Below are 17,463 nucleotides of genomic sequence, written 5' to 3'. Positions count from 1 at the left end.
TACAGGGTTTGTTCTAAAGTTGTTAATATGGAGTAATAATTGCATAACAAAAAAGATTAGAAGAAAACAATTTATAATTCACTATAAATAAATGTGTATACATTTATATTAATAAAATATACATTTATAAGTGCATATAAATATATACATTTATAAGTGCATATAAATATATACATTTATAAATTATAATGGTACTGCGTTAATACGATTATTATTTGAGTTCTTATTTGCACTATTTTTTTTTTTTTTTGAGACAGAGTCTTGCTCTGTCACCCATGTTGGCATGATCTCGGCTCACTGCAACCTCTGCCTCCGGGTTCAAGTGATTCTCTTGCCTCAGCCTCCTAAGTAGCTGGGATTACAGGCACCCACCACCACACCCGGCTAATTTTTGTATTTTTAGTAGACACGGGGTTTTACCATGTTGGCCAGGCTGGTCTTGAATTCCTGACCTCAGGTGATCCACCCGCCTCGGCCTCCTAAAGTGCTGGGATTACAGGCGTGAGCCACCGCGCCCGGCCTATTTGTACTATTTCTCAAATTGGATTGTAACTTTGCAAATATGGTCATAGCAGTTCCCTGCTTCAAATTCTTAAATTGCTCTATATAACCTCTACCATAAAGTCCAAACTCTTTAGCTTAAAATAAGTCATTTTAAATCTGAGGTCTACCCATAAAATGTATATGCACTTCCCTAAGTTTGCTCTATTATTATTATTATTTTTTTGAGATGGAGTCTCGCTCTGTCACCCATGCTGGAGTGCAGTGGCACAATCTCAGCTAGTACTGCAGCCTCCACCTCCCAGGTTCAAGTAATTCGCCTGCCTCAGGCTCCTGAGTAGCTGGGATTACAGGCGCCTGCCACCACGCCCAGCTGATTTTCGTATTTTTAGTAGAGACAGGTTTTCACCATGTTGGCCAGGCTCATCTTGAACTCTTGACCTCAAGTAATCCGCCCACCTCGGCCTCCCAAAGTGCTGGGACTATAGGCGTGAGCCACCGCACCTGGCCCAGTTTGCTCTATTATTATCTTTTATACTTGAGCTGTACTCTATGGAACACTATTGTTTCTTACCCTGCTCTAATACCTACCTGCTACTGGTCCAGTGCTTAGTTCAAGCATCTTCTACTCCCGGAATCTAAGGGGTTAAGTTGGGTGCTCTTTCTCTCACAAAAGACCTCCATGCTTACCTCTGTTCCTGCACTGTACAATATTATAATGGCTAGTTTGCTTCTATGTTTCTGTGAGTTCCTTGTGCATTCCTTGAGCTGGGGTCTGTGTTCATGGTCCCTATAAGGCTCACCATCTAGCCAGAATGTGTGGCATATAGTAAATGCTCAGTAAACATTTATCTAAAACAAATATATTTCTTGTCCTAATACTTTCCAGAGAAATAGTTGCTCCTATCCTGTTCTTTCTAGTCCTGAATTTCTCCCTCCTCCCATTCCAATCCCTGCATCTTGAATGTATTAATAGCAGCTTCAAAATAACCATGTCATTCCAGGGCAATGTGGAATATATCCTTTACTTCTCTTTTACCTTTTCTTTTTTTTTTCTTTGGTAACATATCTAATAATGCATGTCCTGAAAGAATTTTCCTTTTTTTCTTTTCTTTTCTTTTTTTTTTTTTGAGACAGTTTTGCTCTTGTTGCCCAGGCTGGAGTTCAATGGCACGATCTCGGCTCACTGCAACCTCCACCTGCCGGGTTCAAGTGATTCTCCTACCTCAGCCTCCCGAGTAGCTGGGATTACAGGCCTGTGCCACCACACTTGCCTAGTTTTGTATTTTTAGTAGAGATGAGGTTTCTCCATGTTGGTGAGGCTGGTCTCGAACTCCTGACCTCAGGTGATCTGCCCGCCTCGGCCTCCCAAAATGTTGGGATTACAGGTGTGAGTCACTGCGCCTGACCTCTGAAGGAATTTTCTAATGAGGAAAAAAAATTTATAACTATTGTTATTCTTCTGGAGGTTAAAGTTTTACCTTAGTGGTATTATCCTTTACCATCTGGTAATATTTGTGCTTAGATTTTTGAGTTTTGAAGTGTTTTCATTTTATTTTATTTGGTCCATTTTAGGCATTGTGTGGCTGCTCAATTAACGTACCAACACTGGATGGAAGAAACATACCTATGTCAGTAAATGATATTGTGAAACCCGGAATGAGAAGAAGAATTATCGGATATGGGCTGCCATTTCCAAAAAATCCTGACCAACGTGGTGACCTTCTAATAGAATTTGAGGTGTCCTTCCCAGATACTATATCGTCTTCATCCAAAGAAGTACTTAGGAAACATCTTCCTGCCTCATAGAATGAAGAACTTTGTTACCCATATTTTGATAAGGCACTGAAAATATAAAAGGACTGGCAGTTTACTGATGTAGATGTGAATTCTGTATAAAGATGTGTAAATTCTTTTGAGGGTTCATTAAATTGCATGAATAGAGACGGGTCAAATAAATAGGCAAAAGGGATTTTTACAATTAGAGATAAAAGAGAAAACCATTCACTATATTTTATTTCATTTCTCCTGATTCAGATATTTTTAGTTATTTGCTTATATGTAAAAGTTGTTTTTGTGGAGTCAGTAGATATATTTCTAATAAAGTGCTAGACTATCCAATTACTTAATTTCTTATACCTTTAGATAATCAGTATGAAAAGTTCCCATTTATAATGGAAATGAAAATGCTTAACTAAACTATACATGTAATATGTATTTCTAGAAGAGAATAAAAACCCAAGTCAGTTATTAGATTTAAATCATCTTCTGAAATGCTGCTATAGGGCTGGTATCAGTAAAAGAATATCCTGATGCATATGTTTTACCATTTTGATTTTTAAAGTATGCTGTAGCATTTCTTAATAACATCGTTGTGATGTTCTTAAGGCAGATCTTTCTTCATAAAAAGGAAAGTAATGGCAATTTCTCTCCTGTGGAAATCCCAATTGCTTGAATTACTGATATTTTAGAAATAGACTTTTTAAAATGCCATATGTAATTTTATGCAAGTTGACTGTATATCTTGTACTTAATAAATTATAGGCTCATTTTGTTCTCTGCTAGTTTAAAGTAATTTGTTTAATAATAGGTATGTTTTTAGAGGAAATGCTGTTACTTGGAATTAATTTTCCAGTTATACAGTCTTCTATAACTTACAATAATATGCTATATGTACTTTATGTAATTTCCCTAAAAAGAATGAACTACCACTACACTATGGTGTTAAACCAAAATATAGGGAAAATAAACACTAACTGCTGCTTATGGATAATGTTGCAACTACTTGTTATGCATATAAATATTTTACTTTTTCATATGTATAGATTGCATTTCTTAGGTGTTTTAATTTTTTAAATATATTTACGTTTAAAAAATTTAGTTTTGTTTTCTGTTTTATAACTATAGTGAGAATGGTGTTTTGAAACAAAGTTTTTGGTTATAAAATAGTTTTCAGGATTATATATATATATATATACTGGGTCCTATCACCTTTTAGTAGAATATGAAATATTCTTTTAGAAATCCAATATAAATAGGTTATAATAGCCATATTCTTTATTACTTTATTGAGATATAATTTACATGCCATAAAGTTTACCCTTAAAATATACAATTCAGTGGTTTTTAGTAATATTCACAAAGTGGTACAATCATCATCACTTTCTAATTCCAGAATATTTTCATCACCCCAAAAAGAAATCCTAAATCCATTAGCAGTTACTTCCCATTCTTCCCTTCCTCCAGCCCCTGAAAACACTACCATCTACTTTTCGTCTGTATGGATTTGTCTGTTCTGGACATTTCACATAAACAGACTCAAACAATATATGGCTTTTTTTTTTTTTTTTGGTCTGGCCTCTTTGATTTAGCTTAATGTTTTCAAGGTTCATCTATGTTGTATCATGTATCAGTACTTTTTTTTGTGGCACATCATATGGATATACCACAATTTGTTTATCTTTTCATTAATTATGGGCATTTGGCTTATTTCTACTTTTTTGGCTATTATAAATAATGCTGCTATGAATTTTTTTTTTTTTTTTTTTTTTTTTTTGAGACGGAGTCTTGCTCTGTCGCCCAGGCTGGAGTGCAGTGGCGCAATCTCGGCTCACTGCAAGCTCCGCCTCCCGGGTTCACGCCATTCTCCTGAGTAGCTGGGACTACAGGCGCCCGCCACCATGCCCGGCTAATTTTTTGTATTTTTAGTAGAGACGGGGTTTCACCGTGGTCTCGATCTCCTCACCTCGTGATCCACCCGCCTCGGCCTCCCAAAGTGCTGGGATTACAAGCGTGAGCCACCGCGCCGGGCGGCTGCTATGAACATTTGCGTGCAAGTTTTTGTGTTTCAATTCTCATGGATATATACCTAAAAGTGGAATTTCTGGGAGTAACCATATATTTGAGTTGCAAATGGAAAATGCTTGAAAAAAATGCCACAGAATTCAGCTAATCGTATTTATTACTCTAACTCATAAATGATTCCTCTATAACTGTCTCTCTGAATGACAGTTAAAACTCCCTACAGAAGTGTGAACATTACAGAAATTTTCTCACAAGTCTAAAGATCTAGATCTGAAAAGCATCAGTCAACGTGGTGACTGATAGTGGTTTCTGTTTTAAACCCATCATTATTTATTGCAATTTTCTTGATTAAGCATTTTCTCCCAGGTAAAATAAATGATTTATACATAGATATATAATAATCTTTGGATTAAAAAGTTTTTTTAAGCAGAGAATTATTATTCTAGTAGTAAATAAATTTACATAACTACACAAAACCAGGTACTAGTATCTCTTAAAGGATATTGACAATGCTTTAGCATGTAGTAAGTGCCTAGTTTTTATGTGTTGAATGTTGAATTCAAAGTAGTAATAAGAGTAGAGTTTTAAAGTTTTTAAATTTATTTTTCAAATTATGAGAGTACTTTTTATTTTAAAATGTTTTCTTTAAATTCAACCAGGTTCTTGGATAGCTGGAATAGTTTTGAAGTACTATAGATCCCATAAAGAAAGATGTTTATCTTTCCTAAAAGAAAAACCACAAATTGCTTATGTTAAAAAAAAAAAAAGAAGGCCAGGCACTGTGGCTTAATGCCTGTAATCCCAGCACTTGGGGAGGCTGAGGCAGGGGAAAATCAAAACTTGAGTCCAGGAGTTTGAAACCAGCCTGGGCAACATAGTAAGACTCCATCACTACAAAAAATTTTAAAATTAGCTGAGCCTGGTAGCATGTGCTGTAGTCCCAACTACTTGGGAGGCTGAGGTGGGAGGATTACTTGAGCCCAGGAGGTAGAGGCTGTAGTGAGCCCTGATTGCACCACTGCACTCAGCCTGGGTGACAGAGTGAGACCCTCTCTCAAAAACAAAAAACAAGTATAAGCCAAGGTGAGTAATGGCCTGCTAATAGAGGTATTTTGTTTGGCCAGCTCAGTGGTTTAAAAACTATTTTTTAATTAGAATAATTTTAGGCAAGACATGGACTCTTCTGTTGCCACTGACCTACCATTATCTATTGCATTACATAAAGCTGCTTCACATGTTTAGTTATATTGCCTGGGCCTCTGAAAGCATCTGAGTTAGTCACGACTACTGTAGCTCATCACTCCTGCCTATTGTTAGCCTTCCTTGGAGACAAGGAGTTGAAAATACTCTTGTTTGTTTATTTTTGGGAAACTGTCATTCAAATAGTTATGATGGATAAAGGAAATTAATATATGTGATTAGACTCAGTAAATGGCTCAGAAGGGACTATCTTCATATTCCAAGGACTATTTACATAACCTCAAAGAGTTAAGACTAAATATCATTCTTAATCTAAAAATAATTTTTATCTACTAACATGTAATGTAGTATACTGCCTATATGTCTGACTTCATGAATACATGGTTTATTTTTTACCCTTTATGGAGAAGTACAGAAAATAATGTGGTTTGTTACTTTTAAATAATAGCTTAATCAAAATGTGAGTAAATAGATGAAGTTTCATAGAGTAAATATTTCAACCTTTTAAACTTTTTTTTGTGATACTTCTAGTTCATAAAATTCATAAAACATTTGGAGCTGGAAATAATTTTTAAAATCCCATTTTCTAGATAAAGAAGTAAACCCAGAGAGGCTAAGTGGCTTGTCTGTGGTTAAAGAGCAGGTTCGATGTATTCAAGACTCTTCTGGTCATTAAAAAATAAAAGAAAGAAAGAAAGAAAAAAAAAGGAGAGCAGGCCGGGTGCGGTGGTTCATGCCTGTAATCCCAGCACTTTGGGAGGCCGAGGCAGGTGGATCACTTGAGGCCAGGAGTTCGAGACCAGCCTGGTCTACATAGTGAAACCCCGTCTCTACTAAAAATACAAAAATTAGCCGGGCGTGGTGGCAGGCACCGGTAATTGCAGCTACTTGGGAGGCTAAGGCAGGAGAATTACTTGAACCCGGGAGGTGGAGGTTGCAACGAGCTGATATCATGCCACTGCACTCCAGCCTGGGCAACATGACAGAGGGAGACTGTCTCAAAAAAAGGAAGCTGGAAAGGGAATTCTTATTCTCAGTGCCATTTTTCTCCAGTATGCCATTGATATCCCCAGTTTCTCAATTTCCATGACTAGATTAAATTCTTTTTTTTTTGAGACGGAGTCTCGCTCTGTCACCCAGGCTGGAGTGCAGTGGCATGATCTCGGCTCACTGCAAGCTCTGCCTCCCGGGTTCATGCCATTCTCCTGCCTCAGCCTCTCCGAGTAGCTGGGACTACAGGCGCCCGCCACCACATCCGGCTAATTTTTTGTGTTTTTAGTAGAGACGGGGTTTCACGGTGGTCTCGATCTCCTGACCTCGTAATCCGCCCACCTCGGCCTCCCAAAGTGCTGGGATTACAAGGGTGAGCAACCGCGCCCAGCCCTAGATTAAATTCTTTTATAGCTCATTTGCTGGCCAAGTGTGGTGGCTCACACCTGTAATACTAGCACTTTGGGAGGCTAAGGCAGAAGGATTGCTTGAGCCTAGGTGTTCAAGACCAGCCTGGGCAACATAGCAAGACTCCATTTAAATATTAAAAAGAAAAGTTCATTTGCCTATTTATTTGTGTAGTCTGTGTAATTTAGCACATACATTTGAAATATTTTCGGTCATTTAGGAACATATAAAGTTATAATTTGGTGCTCACTAGAAAGCTTTTGAAACATTAATTACAAAAACAGGCTTTTTCTTTTTAAGGATATTAATAGCAGTAATAGTCCATAATTGGGCTGTGTCCTTCATTAGTTTAAAAATATATATGCCAATGTTATTCTCAAAATAGTGTAAGGCCACATCTGAGCAAAAAACAAGCATATTATTTTAATTTACATAAATAACAAATGAAGATTTTTACAAGTAAAATACTATTCAAATATTAAATTATATCATTGTAAAAAGAAAAGGAGAGAGAGAGAGGAAAGAAAAAAGGCGAGAGAAAAAGAAGGGGAGAAGAAAGGAAGAAAAAAACTCTGCAGATTTTATTGAGAAGAAAAGTTTGTAATGACAACATATGGAATCTCTACAATCATTTGCAAATATTGTAACCCCTCCCAAACTAAAAATTGGTTAGTACATCTTCTCTCCAGCTGTTAGAATTTTGGTTTGTGTAAACTTAGTTCTTGAGGTTTTTTTTTTTTATACTTTAAGTTCTAGGGTACATGTGCACAATGTGCAGGTTTGTTACATATGTATACATGTGCCATGTTGGTGTGCTGCACCCATTAACTGGTCATTTACATTAGGTATATCTCCTAATGCTTTCCCTCCCCACTCCCCCCAACCCACAACAGGCCTCAGTGTGTGATGTTCCCCTTCCTGTGTCCATGTGTTCTCATTGTTCAATTCCCACCTATGAGTGAGAACATGCAGTGTTTGGTTTTTTGTCCTAGTTTGCTGAGAATGATGGTTTCCAGCTTCATCCATGTCCCTACAAAGGACATGAACTCTTCCTTTTTTATGGCTGCATAGTATTCCATGGTATGTAAGTGCCACATTTTCTTAATCTAGTGAGTTTTTTTTTTTTTTTTTTTAAGCCATGGTCTTGTTGTGGCTGGAGTGCAGTAGTGCAATCCGGGCTCACTGCAGCCTCGACCTCCCAGGCTCAAGCCAATCCTCTCACTTCAGCGCCCCCTGAGTGACTGGGATTACAGGCGTGCCCCTCCATGCCCGGCTGATTTTTGTATTTTTTGTAGAGATGGAGTTTCACCATGTTGCCCAGGCTGAGCCATTCTTAATTGAGATAATTTTAAGAAGAGGAAACCAGAGGTTCGAAAAAAGGAAATGAGAGTAAAGCGAATGTTTGAGGAAGACGAGAAATTTTTGGTGCAGACTTACACATAAGAAATAAAGCCAAGGCCAGCTGTGGTGGCTCATGCCAGCACTTTGGAAGGCTGATGCAGACAGATCTCTTGAACCCAGGAGTTCCAGAACAGTCAGGGCAAAATAGCACAACTCCATCTCTACAAAAAATATAAAAAATATAAAAATTAGCCCAGTGTGGTGGGGCACTCCTGTAGTCCCAGCTACTTGGGAAGCTTAGGTGGGAGGCTGATTTGAGCCAGGAGGCAGAGATTATAGTAAGATCACGCTATTGCTCTCCAGCCTGGCGACATAGCCAGACTGTATCTCAATCAATCGATCAATAAAGCCAGAGGTAAAAACCGCTGCTGCTGTTTTTGCTAAAGGGATACCATTGAAATGGATACAAAAAGCCTGGATGGGAAGTAGTTTTGTAAGATGAATTTAAAATGTATATAATAATAATATAATTTATATATAATAATATAATATAAATTATATTATTATATAACTTTTTCTTGAGCTCAAGAAATATTTAGTTTTTTTTTTTTTTGAGACGGAGTCTCACTCTTTTGCCCAGGCCAGACTGCCGTGGAGCTATCTCGGCTCACTGCAAGCTCCACCTCCCAGGTTCACGCCATTCTCCTGCCTCAGCCTCCTGAGTAGCTGGGATTACAGGCGCCCGCCACAGCGCCCAGCTAAATTTTTCTATTTTTAGTAGAGATGGGGTTTCACCGTGTTAGCCAAGATGGTCTCTATCTCCTGACCTCGTGATCCGCCCGCCTCAGCCTCCGAAAGTGCTGGGATTACAGGCGTGAGGCACCGCGCCCGGCTTAGTTATGTTTATCTGAGTCAGTTAAATAAAAGTTGCATAATTGTTTTTTATCTTAAGTATACATTTTGCATCTGTATGACTGGGGATGAAGAGGTTCAAGAGATGAGATTGGCCGGATGAATGGCTCACGCCTGTAATCCCAGCACTTTGGGAGCCCGAGGTGGGCAGATCACTTGAGGTCAGGAGTTCGAGACCAGCCTGGCTAACATTGCAAAACCCCGTCTCTACTAAAAATACAAAAATTAGGCAGGCATGGTGGCAGGTGCCTGTAATCCCTGCTACTTGGGAGGCTGAGGCAGGAGAATCACATGAACCTGGGAAGTGGAGGTAGCAGTGAGCTGAGATGGAGCCACTGCACTCTAGCCTGGGTGACAGAGTGAGACTCCATCTCAAAAAAAAAAAAAAAAAAAAGAGATGAGGTTAACTGAAAATCATAAGATTTGAAAAGCTTAAACATTAGGAATGAGGTTAGACTTTTTAAAAATCGCCTTCTTGATGTGCCTATTATGTTTAACAAACCAAAAATGAATTTGCAAGCATTTTATTGAAGCTATGAGAATGGGAGATCCTGAAAAATTTCTAGTGATCAAGGAATTGTAAATCATATAGTATTTATTATTACTAATTAAATACACTATTATCCTCTTTATTTAATACAATCTTCATTTTAGTGAATCTAAAAACTGTCTTCTTAGGGTTCTGCTAAAACTATTTTTTTTCCCATGACAACTTAAATCCTAATCATTTTCTTATCTCAGTGCTTTCAGAAACATACTTGCTTCAGACTGGGAAATTATATTTTACTATGGCTTTTATACATTACACTCCCTTACTTATGAAGGAAACCTTGAAAATTGGCACAGCTAACTTCAGAGTAGTAATTACACAATAGGAATAGTTAGACATTTTATACTTTTTTCCCAGAATATTTTATGTATAAAGTTTGGAAGAAATTAATCAGACGTTAAAATTGGAAACCAGGCTTAAAATTGGGCTTAGTATTATTTAAAATTAGTTGCTAGGTTATATAGGTTTATTCTCATTAAGTTTGAAGATGGCATATAAAGCTATATCATTTCTGTTTTGGCACCAAAAAAAAGGTAGACTTATATATCACAAAATTTATACAATATAAACTGTATTATTTAACCAAAATAATGTAACTTAAGTCAAACATTTTAAAATGAAATTCAGATATCTTATTTTGATTTACAGTTAGAATCTTGAGGTGTTGCATATGAGAAATGAATTTATTTATTTATAGAAATGAGGTCTTGCTCAGTCAACCAGGCTGGAGTGCTGTGGCACCATCTTAGCTCCTTGCAACCTAGAATTCCTGGCCTCTAACAATCCTCCTGCCTCAACCTCCCAAGTAGCTGGGATTACAGGTGGGAGTCACCACGCCTGGCTGAGAAACTTATTTATTTTCTTTCAGTTTTCAAATTTTAAACAATGACTTACTTAATATTATGAATAGATACCAGTCATCTCATTTAATAATCTGTCTTAATAAATGTGATGGGTTTGAATATTAAAATGAACCATTAGCCAGGAATTCTAATTTTATGTTGCTAAGAGATTTTAAAACTTTACCAATCTTTTAATTAATATAAAAATATTTTATTTTTTACTTGTATTTTTGATAATTGTAATGGATTTGAATTATTTCAAGACCTATATGTAGCTTTAAGAAAATGAATATAGACCATATGTACTATGTAAATGTCAATAATTTCTTTACATAGGTATTTGATTTAAAAATGTGTTTTCTGTTCTTATGAAATAACATTTTATTAATTTTTTTTTTCTTGAGTCAGGGTCTCACTCTGTCACCTAGGCTGGAGTGCAGTGGCATGATTATGACTCACTGCAGTCTCGAACTTCTGGGCTCAAGTGATCCTCTGGCCTCAGCCTCCCATGCAGTTGGGACGACAGGCAAACACCACCATTCCCCTATACTTTTTGTATTTTGTATATAGACCATGCCCCAATAATTTTTGTATTTTTCGTATAGATGAGGTCTTGCCATGTTGGCCAGGCTGGTCTTGAACTCCAGGGCTCAAGTGATCTGCCTGTGCCCATGGGCATATCCCAGCATGAGCCCACGCCTGTAATCCCAGTACTTTGGGAGGCCAAGGCAGGTGGATTGCTTGAGCCCTGGAGTTCAAGATCAGCTTGGCCACATGGCAAGACTCCGCCTCTACAAAAAATATGAAAATTAACCAGGCATGGTGGTCCACATCTTTGGTCCCATCAACACAGGAGGCTGGCACCAGATCATTGCTTAAGCCTGGGAAGTTGAGGCTTCAGTGAGTTATGATTGTGCCACTGCACTCCAGCCTGGGTGACAAAGCAAGACCCTGTTTCAAAAAAAAAAAAAAAAAAAAATTTGTTTTTTTTTTTTTTTTCAGAAAAGTAAAGGCACTAAATCAAAGAGCAACATATAATTCTAACTAGTAAATGTAGTTAGGCTTAAACACTTTAATATTAAGTATATCTAATGTTAAAACATTTTATCATATCTAGAGGCACATGAAAGAAAATATTTTAAAATTATTATGAATGTGTGAGTATTCTGAAAAGCTTGAACCAAGTATCTTATGCCTACTTATATATTGCTGTAAGAACTTTTTTCTTTATATTGACAAATAAAATTGTATGTATTTACTCTGTAAAACATGATGTTTTGAAGTATTTATACATTGTGGGATTTGTAAGTATTTTTAAAATTCAAAATAAAGGCCGGGCATGGTGGCTCACACCTGTAATCCCAGCACTTTGAGAGGCCAAGGCAGACGGATCACCTGAGGGCAGGAGTTCAAGACCAGCCTGACCAACATAGAGAAACTTCGTGCCTACTGAAAAAAAAAAATAGCCAGGCGTGGTGGCTAATGCCTGTAATCCCAGCTACTCGGGAGGCTAAGGCAGGAGAATCACTTGAACTCAGGAGGTGGAGGTTGTGGTGAGCCGAGGTTGTGCCATTGCATTCTAGCCTAGGCAACAAGAGTGAAACTCTGTCTCAAAAAAAAAAAAAATAAAAATAATAAAAATAAAAACCCTGCCTGCTTTTGATTTTAGTTTATGAAATACTAACTTTATGAGAGCATAGAGTGCAAATACATAGTTCATAATCAACATTTTCAAATATGTGACCCAATATTTTTGTATAGTAATTGATAATTTTGTGAAGTAGTTATTTGTTATTACTACTTCATCTGGCAGATGAGGAAACAGAGATTCAGGCATTCTTAAGTCCTTTATCCCAGATCACACAGCTAGAGATGCAACTGAGATTCAAGCCCAGATTGTGATTTTCGACCTGCTATTTCTACTGTTCATGGCTACATGGTTGTAAAGATGGTAGTTGTCTTCATTTGTTCTACCTGAAAAACCTGAACCAATCCTTCCATATTCACTGAATTATTTAAGATAATAATTTTAGGAGATTGACAGAAGCCACCAATTTCTTTCAATGAATAGTGACAAATTCATTATGATGCCTTGCTGTTGTCAGTGTCAGAATTTTTTTTGTATAGGGCACTAGGCTATGCTGGGGTCACAGATAAGAATCATCTTTATAAAGGCCTTCATAAACTTGAGAATTGAGGACATAATACATAAAATGCACGACAGTGGAAATGCACCATATGCCCTCCTCCTATGAGAAATGTGTTTTCTTCCACTGGTAGTTGTTTCTGCCTAGGTATCATTTAGGGGCAGAACCAAGAATACAAGGTTATTTTTTTCTTGTGTCTAAACTGTATTAGTTTTATGATAACCAAATACACCTCTTTTCTCCTGCTTTGCACAAATTCAGGAAAGACAGGGGAAATTTATTATTTTGTATTAATTTTGATAGACATAAAATAAAAATTCATTTCTCCTCTGTGCCAAGATCTGTGTTAGATGTAATGGTGAATTTAACCAACCTGTTCCTTACCCTCATAGAACTTATTATTATTATTATTATTATTTTTTTTGAGACGGAGTTTCGCTCTGTCGCCCAGGCTGGAGTGCAGTGGCGCAATCTCGGCTCACTGTAAGCTCCGCCTCCCGGGTTCCCGCCATTCTCCTGCCTCAGCCTCTCCGAGTAGCTGGGACTACAGGCGCCCGCCACCACGCCCGTCTAATTTTTTTTTGTATTTTTAGTAGAGACGGGGTTTCACCGTGGTCTCGATCTGCTGACCTCGTGATCCGCCCGCCTCGGCCTCCCAAAGTGCTGGGATTACAAGCGTGAGCCACCGCGCCCGGCAGAACTTATTATTATTGTTTATATTTTTGAGATGGAGTTTGGCTCTGCCCCCATGCTGGAGTACAATGGCATGATCTCGGCTCACTGCAACATCTGACTCCTTTCAATACAGTATGTTTTAAATTATTTTTCTTTTGAGATTCAGGGGATACATGTGTGGGTTTGTTACATGGATATTTTGCATAATGGTGAAGTTTGGGCTTCTAGTGTACCCATCACCCCAAGAGTGAACATTGTACCCAATAGGTAATTTTTCAACTCTTACCCCATTCCCACCTTTCCTCCATTTGGAGTCCCCAGTGTCTATTATCTGTAGGTCCACATGTACCCATTATTTAGCTCTCAAGTATTTTATTTTGTGTTTCTGAATTATTTCACTTCGAATAATGGCTTTCAGCTCCATTCATGTGGCTGTAAAGGACATGATTTCATTCTTTTTATGGCTGTATAGTATTCTATGATGTATATATACCACATTTTCTTTGTCCAATCAACCATTGATGGACACACTTAGGTTGATTCCATGACTTTGCTATTGTGAATAGTACTGTGATAAACATATAAGCACCAGTGTCTTTTTTAATATAATAATTTATTTTCCTTTGGGTAGCTACCCAGTAGTGGGATTGCTAGGTTTAATGGTAGTTCTATTTTTAGCTCATTGAGAAATCTTCACACTGTTTTTCATAAACGTATCAACATTTATCAGTTATCAAATCACCTTTAGTTAGTTATCAAACAAGTATTTACTGAGCACACTGAGGCTATAACATTGTAGGTGCTAAAGATACAGTCCTACCCCTAAAGACCTTACATTCTAATCATAGAAGATAAACACTAAGAAACATTACTTGCATTAAAAAACAAGTAAGTCATTTTTTTGAATAATGATAAGCATTAAGAAAAGAATGATAACGGCATAGAAACTGGAGGGGGAAGAAGTGTGTTACTTTTCAGCTAGTCATCAAAGACAGCCTCTCTGGGGAGAGATACATTTGCATTCAGCCCTTAATGATTCAAAGCGGGCAGCTATTGAAGAACATTTAAGGAAAATGGAACAGCAACGACAAAAGTCCTGAGATGGGAACCTTTACTCAAAAGCAGAAAAATAAATAATTTACTTCCTAATTTTCAAATCCTGTTGATGTTATGTTTCCTAATACATATCAAAGAGGCAGAAGTAGATGTCAGATAAAGAAAATGGGACTAGAAAATGTCTTTTATTTTTTTTTTTGAGACGGAGTCTCACTGGAGTCTCACTCTCACCCAGGCTGGAGTGCAGTGGTGTGATCTCAACTCACTGCAACCTCCAGCTCCCGGGTTCAAGATATTCTCATGCACCACCATGCTGGCTATTTTTTTTTGTATTTTTAGTAGATACGGGGTTTCACCAGGTTGCCCAGGCTGGTCTTTTAATCTTACCCCATTCTCACCTTTCCTTCATTTGGAGTCCCCAGTGTCTATTATTTCCATCTGTAGGTCCACATGTACCCATTATTTAGCTCTCAAGTATTTTTGTTTTCTGTTTCTGAATTATTTCACTTCAAATAATGGCTTTCAGCTCCATCCATGTGGCTGTAAAGGACATGATTTCATTCTTTTTATGGCTGTATAGTATTCCATGATACTTGGCCTCCCAAAGTGCTGGGATTACAGGTGTGAGCCATTGCACCTAGCCAAAGATATGACTAGAAAATGTCAAGTGTTGGCCCCTGATCCTGGCTCTTGCTGTCTATAGAGGCCATTTCTTTTCAGGCTTGTGTTTCCTATTTGTAAATGGAGAATACTTATCATATGTACCTCCTAACAGAATACAGTTCTCTATAAACAATACTAGGTATGGACGAGATAATGTTGAAAGAGAAGTTTACTCAGACATTTTAAATCATGTTAAATTAAAATGTTATCTTTGTTCAAATTTTTTTAAATGAAAATTTTAAAAGACATATGGTTCTATATTTCTCAGGCTGCTGATTCATATATTGATAGTTTCCCTCATACTCTTAAATTTTGAAATGCTTTACCTCTTGAAAATGAAAATAAAAAATTACAGATAAGATTCACAATAAAAATTTTAAAGATCATGGGTAAACTACATTAAAAATTTATTTCATAGCATTGGTTCTAACTTTTTTACCCCAAATAGGCCTTTTATTACGTTCTTACCCCCACCCATATTAAATTAAACATTTTTTTTGTGCTGAACAGGCTGTATTTCTTAATAATTATATTTATATTTGGCTGTTAGAATTATTATATTTAGGCCAGGCACAGTGGCTCATGCCTGTAATCCCAGTGCTTTGGGAGGCTGAGGCAGGAGGATTGCTTGAAGTCAGGAGTTCAAGATCAGCCTGGGCAACATAGTGAGACCCTATCTCTACAAAAAATAAAAAAAATTATCCGGGCATGGTGGCACATGGCTGTGGTCCGAGCGATTTCAGAGGCTGAGACAGGAGGATCACTTGAGCCCTAGGATTCGAGGATGCAGTGAGCTATGATCATGCCACTATACTCCAACCTGGGTGACAGAGTGAGGCCCTGACTGTAGAAAACAGAACTATTATTTTAATATATCCAATATAATATGACAGCTAGTCAACTACTGATAAACAGGAAGTAAACAGCTAGAAACAAAAAATGTGATTTTTTTTTTTTTTTGGTACAGACAGGGCCCTTGCTAAGTTGCCCAGGCTGATCTTGAATTCCTGGCCTCAAGCAATCCTCCTGCCTCAGCTTCTCAAAGCGCTAGCATTACAGTCATAAGTTATAGCACCTGGCTAAGAATGTGATTTAAAAAAATTCACTCTATAATCTGTTAGGTATGTGATTCCCATTAGGTGATTTCCAATACTGAAAGTAACATCACTTATCCACATTACCTACCTCCTTTGTAGTCTCCTTGGGATGTGGAGATAACAGATTAGGAGCTACTAGCCTTGGCTTTGATTATAATTTTGGCGACGGCTATTAGAAGGAGATAACATTAGATGAGGTCTATCCTTCTGTAGACGAAACTGCCTTTAGAGGTCATACCAGAGTTCACCCTGGAAGATAAACTAGAGTAAAATTTAATTTGTTAGTGTGTATTTTTTTAAAAATCATGGACCAGAAGTTTGTGTTGTTAAGAACTTCGGAAGTGTCGGCAAGTATCCTAACAAAAATAAAAAACTAATAATGTTAGGGTAGAAAAAAAAACTTCATGTTCTTTTTAATGTTAAGAAATCATAGTAAACGATGCATGGTATTAAAGTTATATAGTGTGATATTTTACAATGCTTTGTTTAAAAAAGCTTGTTACAAAGCTTGTTTACAATAAATTTTTAAACATCCATCCACTTTATAACATAGTATAATATTTAATAAACCACAAACATTTAATAAATAAGTAAAACGACTCTGAAATTCAACAGAAATAAAAACTCTTTAGGCTATTTTCTAGAACTATGTAATACGGAGAGCATTCTTGGGTGTGTGGGGGGGTTGTTTTTGTTGTTACTCTTTGCCAGTAAGAATACATTTTACGGGCAACCCGCTCGGGTCCCCTTCCACGCTGTGGAAGATTTGTTCTTTTGCTCTTCACAATAAATCTTGCTACTGCTCACTCTTTGGGTCCGCACTATCTTTAAAAAAAAAAAAAAAAAAAGAATATATTTTACAGTATTATCTACTAGTTTACATTATGTGTGAATGTCAGTGTATATTAGCTTAAGCCATTTGAAATCACAGATACTCAACTTTTTTGATCTATAAAAATGGCAATATGAAATTACCTATTTTTTACCTATGAAAATAATGATTTCATCTACCTATATGTATATAAAATAGAAGTTTAATAAACCATTACTTACCATTCCTAGAAAGAATGACTCTGACATTTTAAAATTTTACTCTACTTTATTAATTTTTTTCTAATTGCATCCCACAGCATTTATTTCATGATCTACATTTGTGAAACAGCTCCACAGTCTGAAAAACACTCCTAGAATTCTCATAAGGATATAAATGTAGTAATTGTTAAATTTTAAAACTTAAATGTCAATTTGTTTAAATTCATTTAAAAACTACTGACTGG

The 17,463-nt window shown here is 37.0% G+C and overlaps 1 protein-coding gene across 3 annotated transcripts in view; it reads left to right on the top strand.

The window, feature by feature from the left end:
- DNAJB4 (DnaJ heat shock protein family (Hsp40) member B4) overlaps positions 1-3,827 on the top strand; it is a 37,760-nt gene extending 33,933 nt beyond the window's left edge. For all 3 annotated transcript variants that reach the window (XM_030825150.1, XM_030825149.1, XM_030825148.1), the window contains one exon: positions 2,077-3,827. In XM_030825150.1, the coding sequence (XP_030681010.1) occupies positions 2,077-2,310 (234 nt within the window). In that variant the 3' untranslated portion in view covers positions 2,311-3,827. The remainder of the gene's footprint in view (positions 1-2,076) is intronic.
- Positions 3,828-17,463: the final 13,636 nt, after the last annotated feature.

This window comes from Nomascus leucogenys, chromosome 12 (assembly GCF_006542625.1).
Source record: "Nomascus leucogenys isolate Asia chromosome 12, Asia_NLE_v1, whole genome shotgun sequence".
In the NCBI taxonomy this organism is placed as follows: domain Eukaryota; kingdom Metazoa; phylum Chordata; class Mammalia; order Primates; family Hylobatidae; genus Nomascus; species Nomascus leucogenys.
Note: the sequence above shows the minus strand (reverse complement) of the source record. Positions and strands in the feature narration are given on the sequence as shown.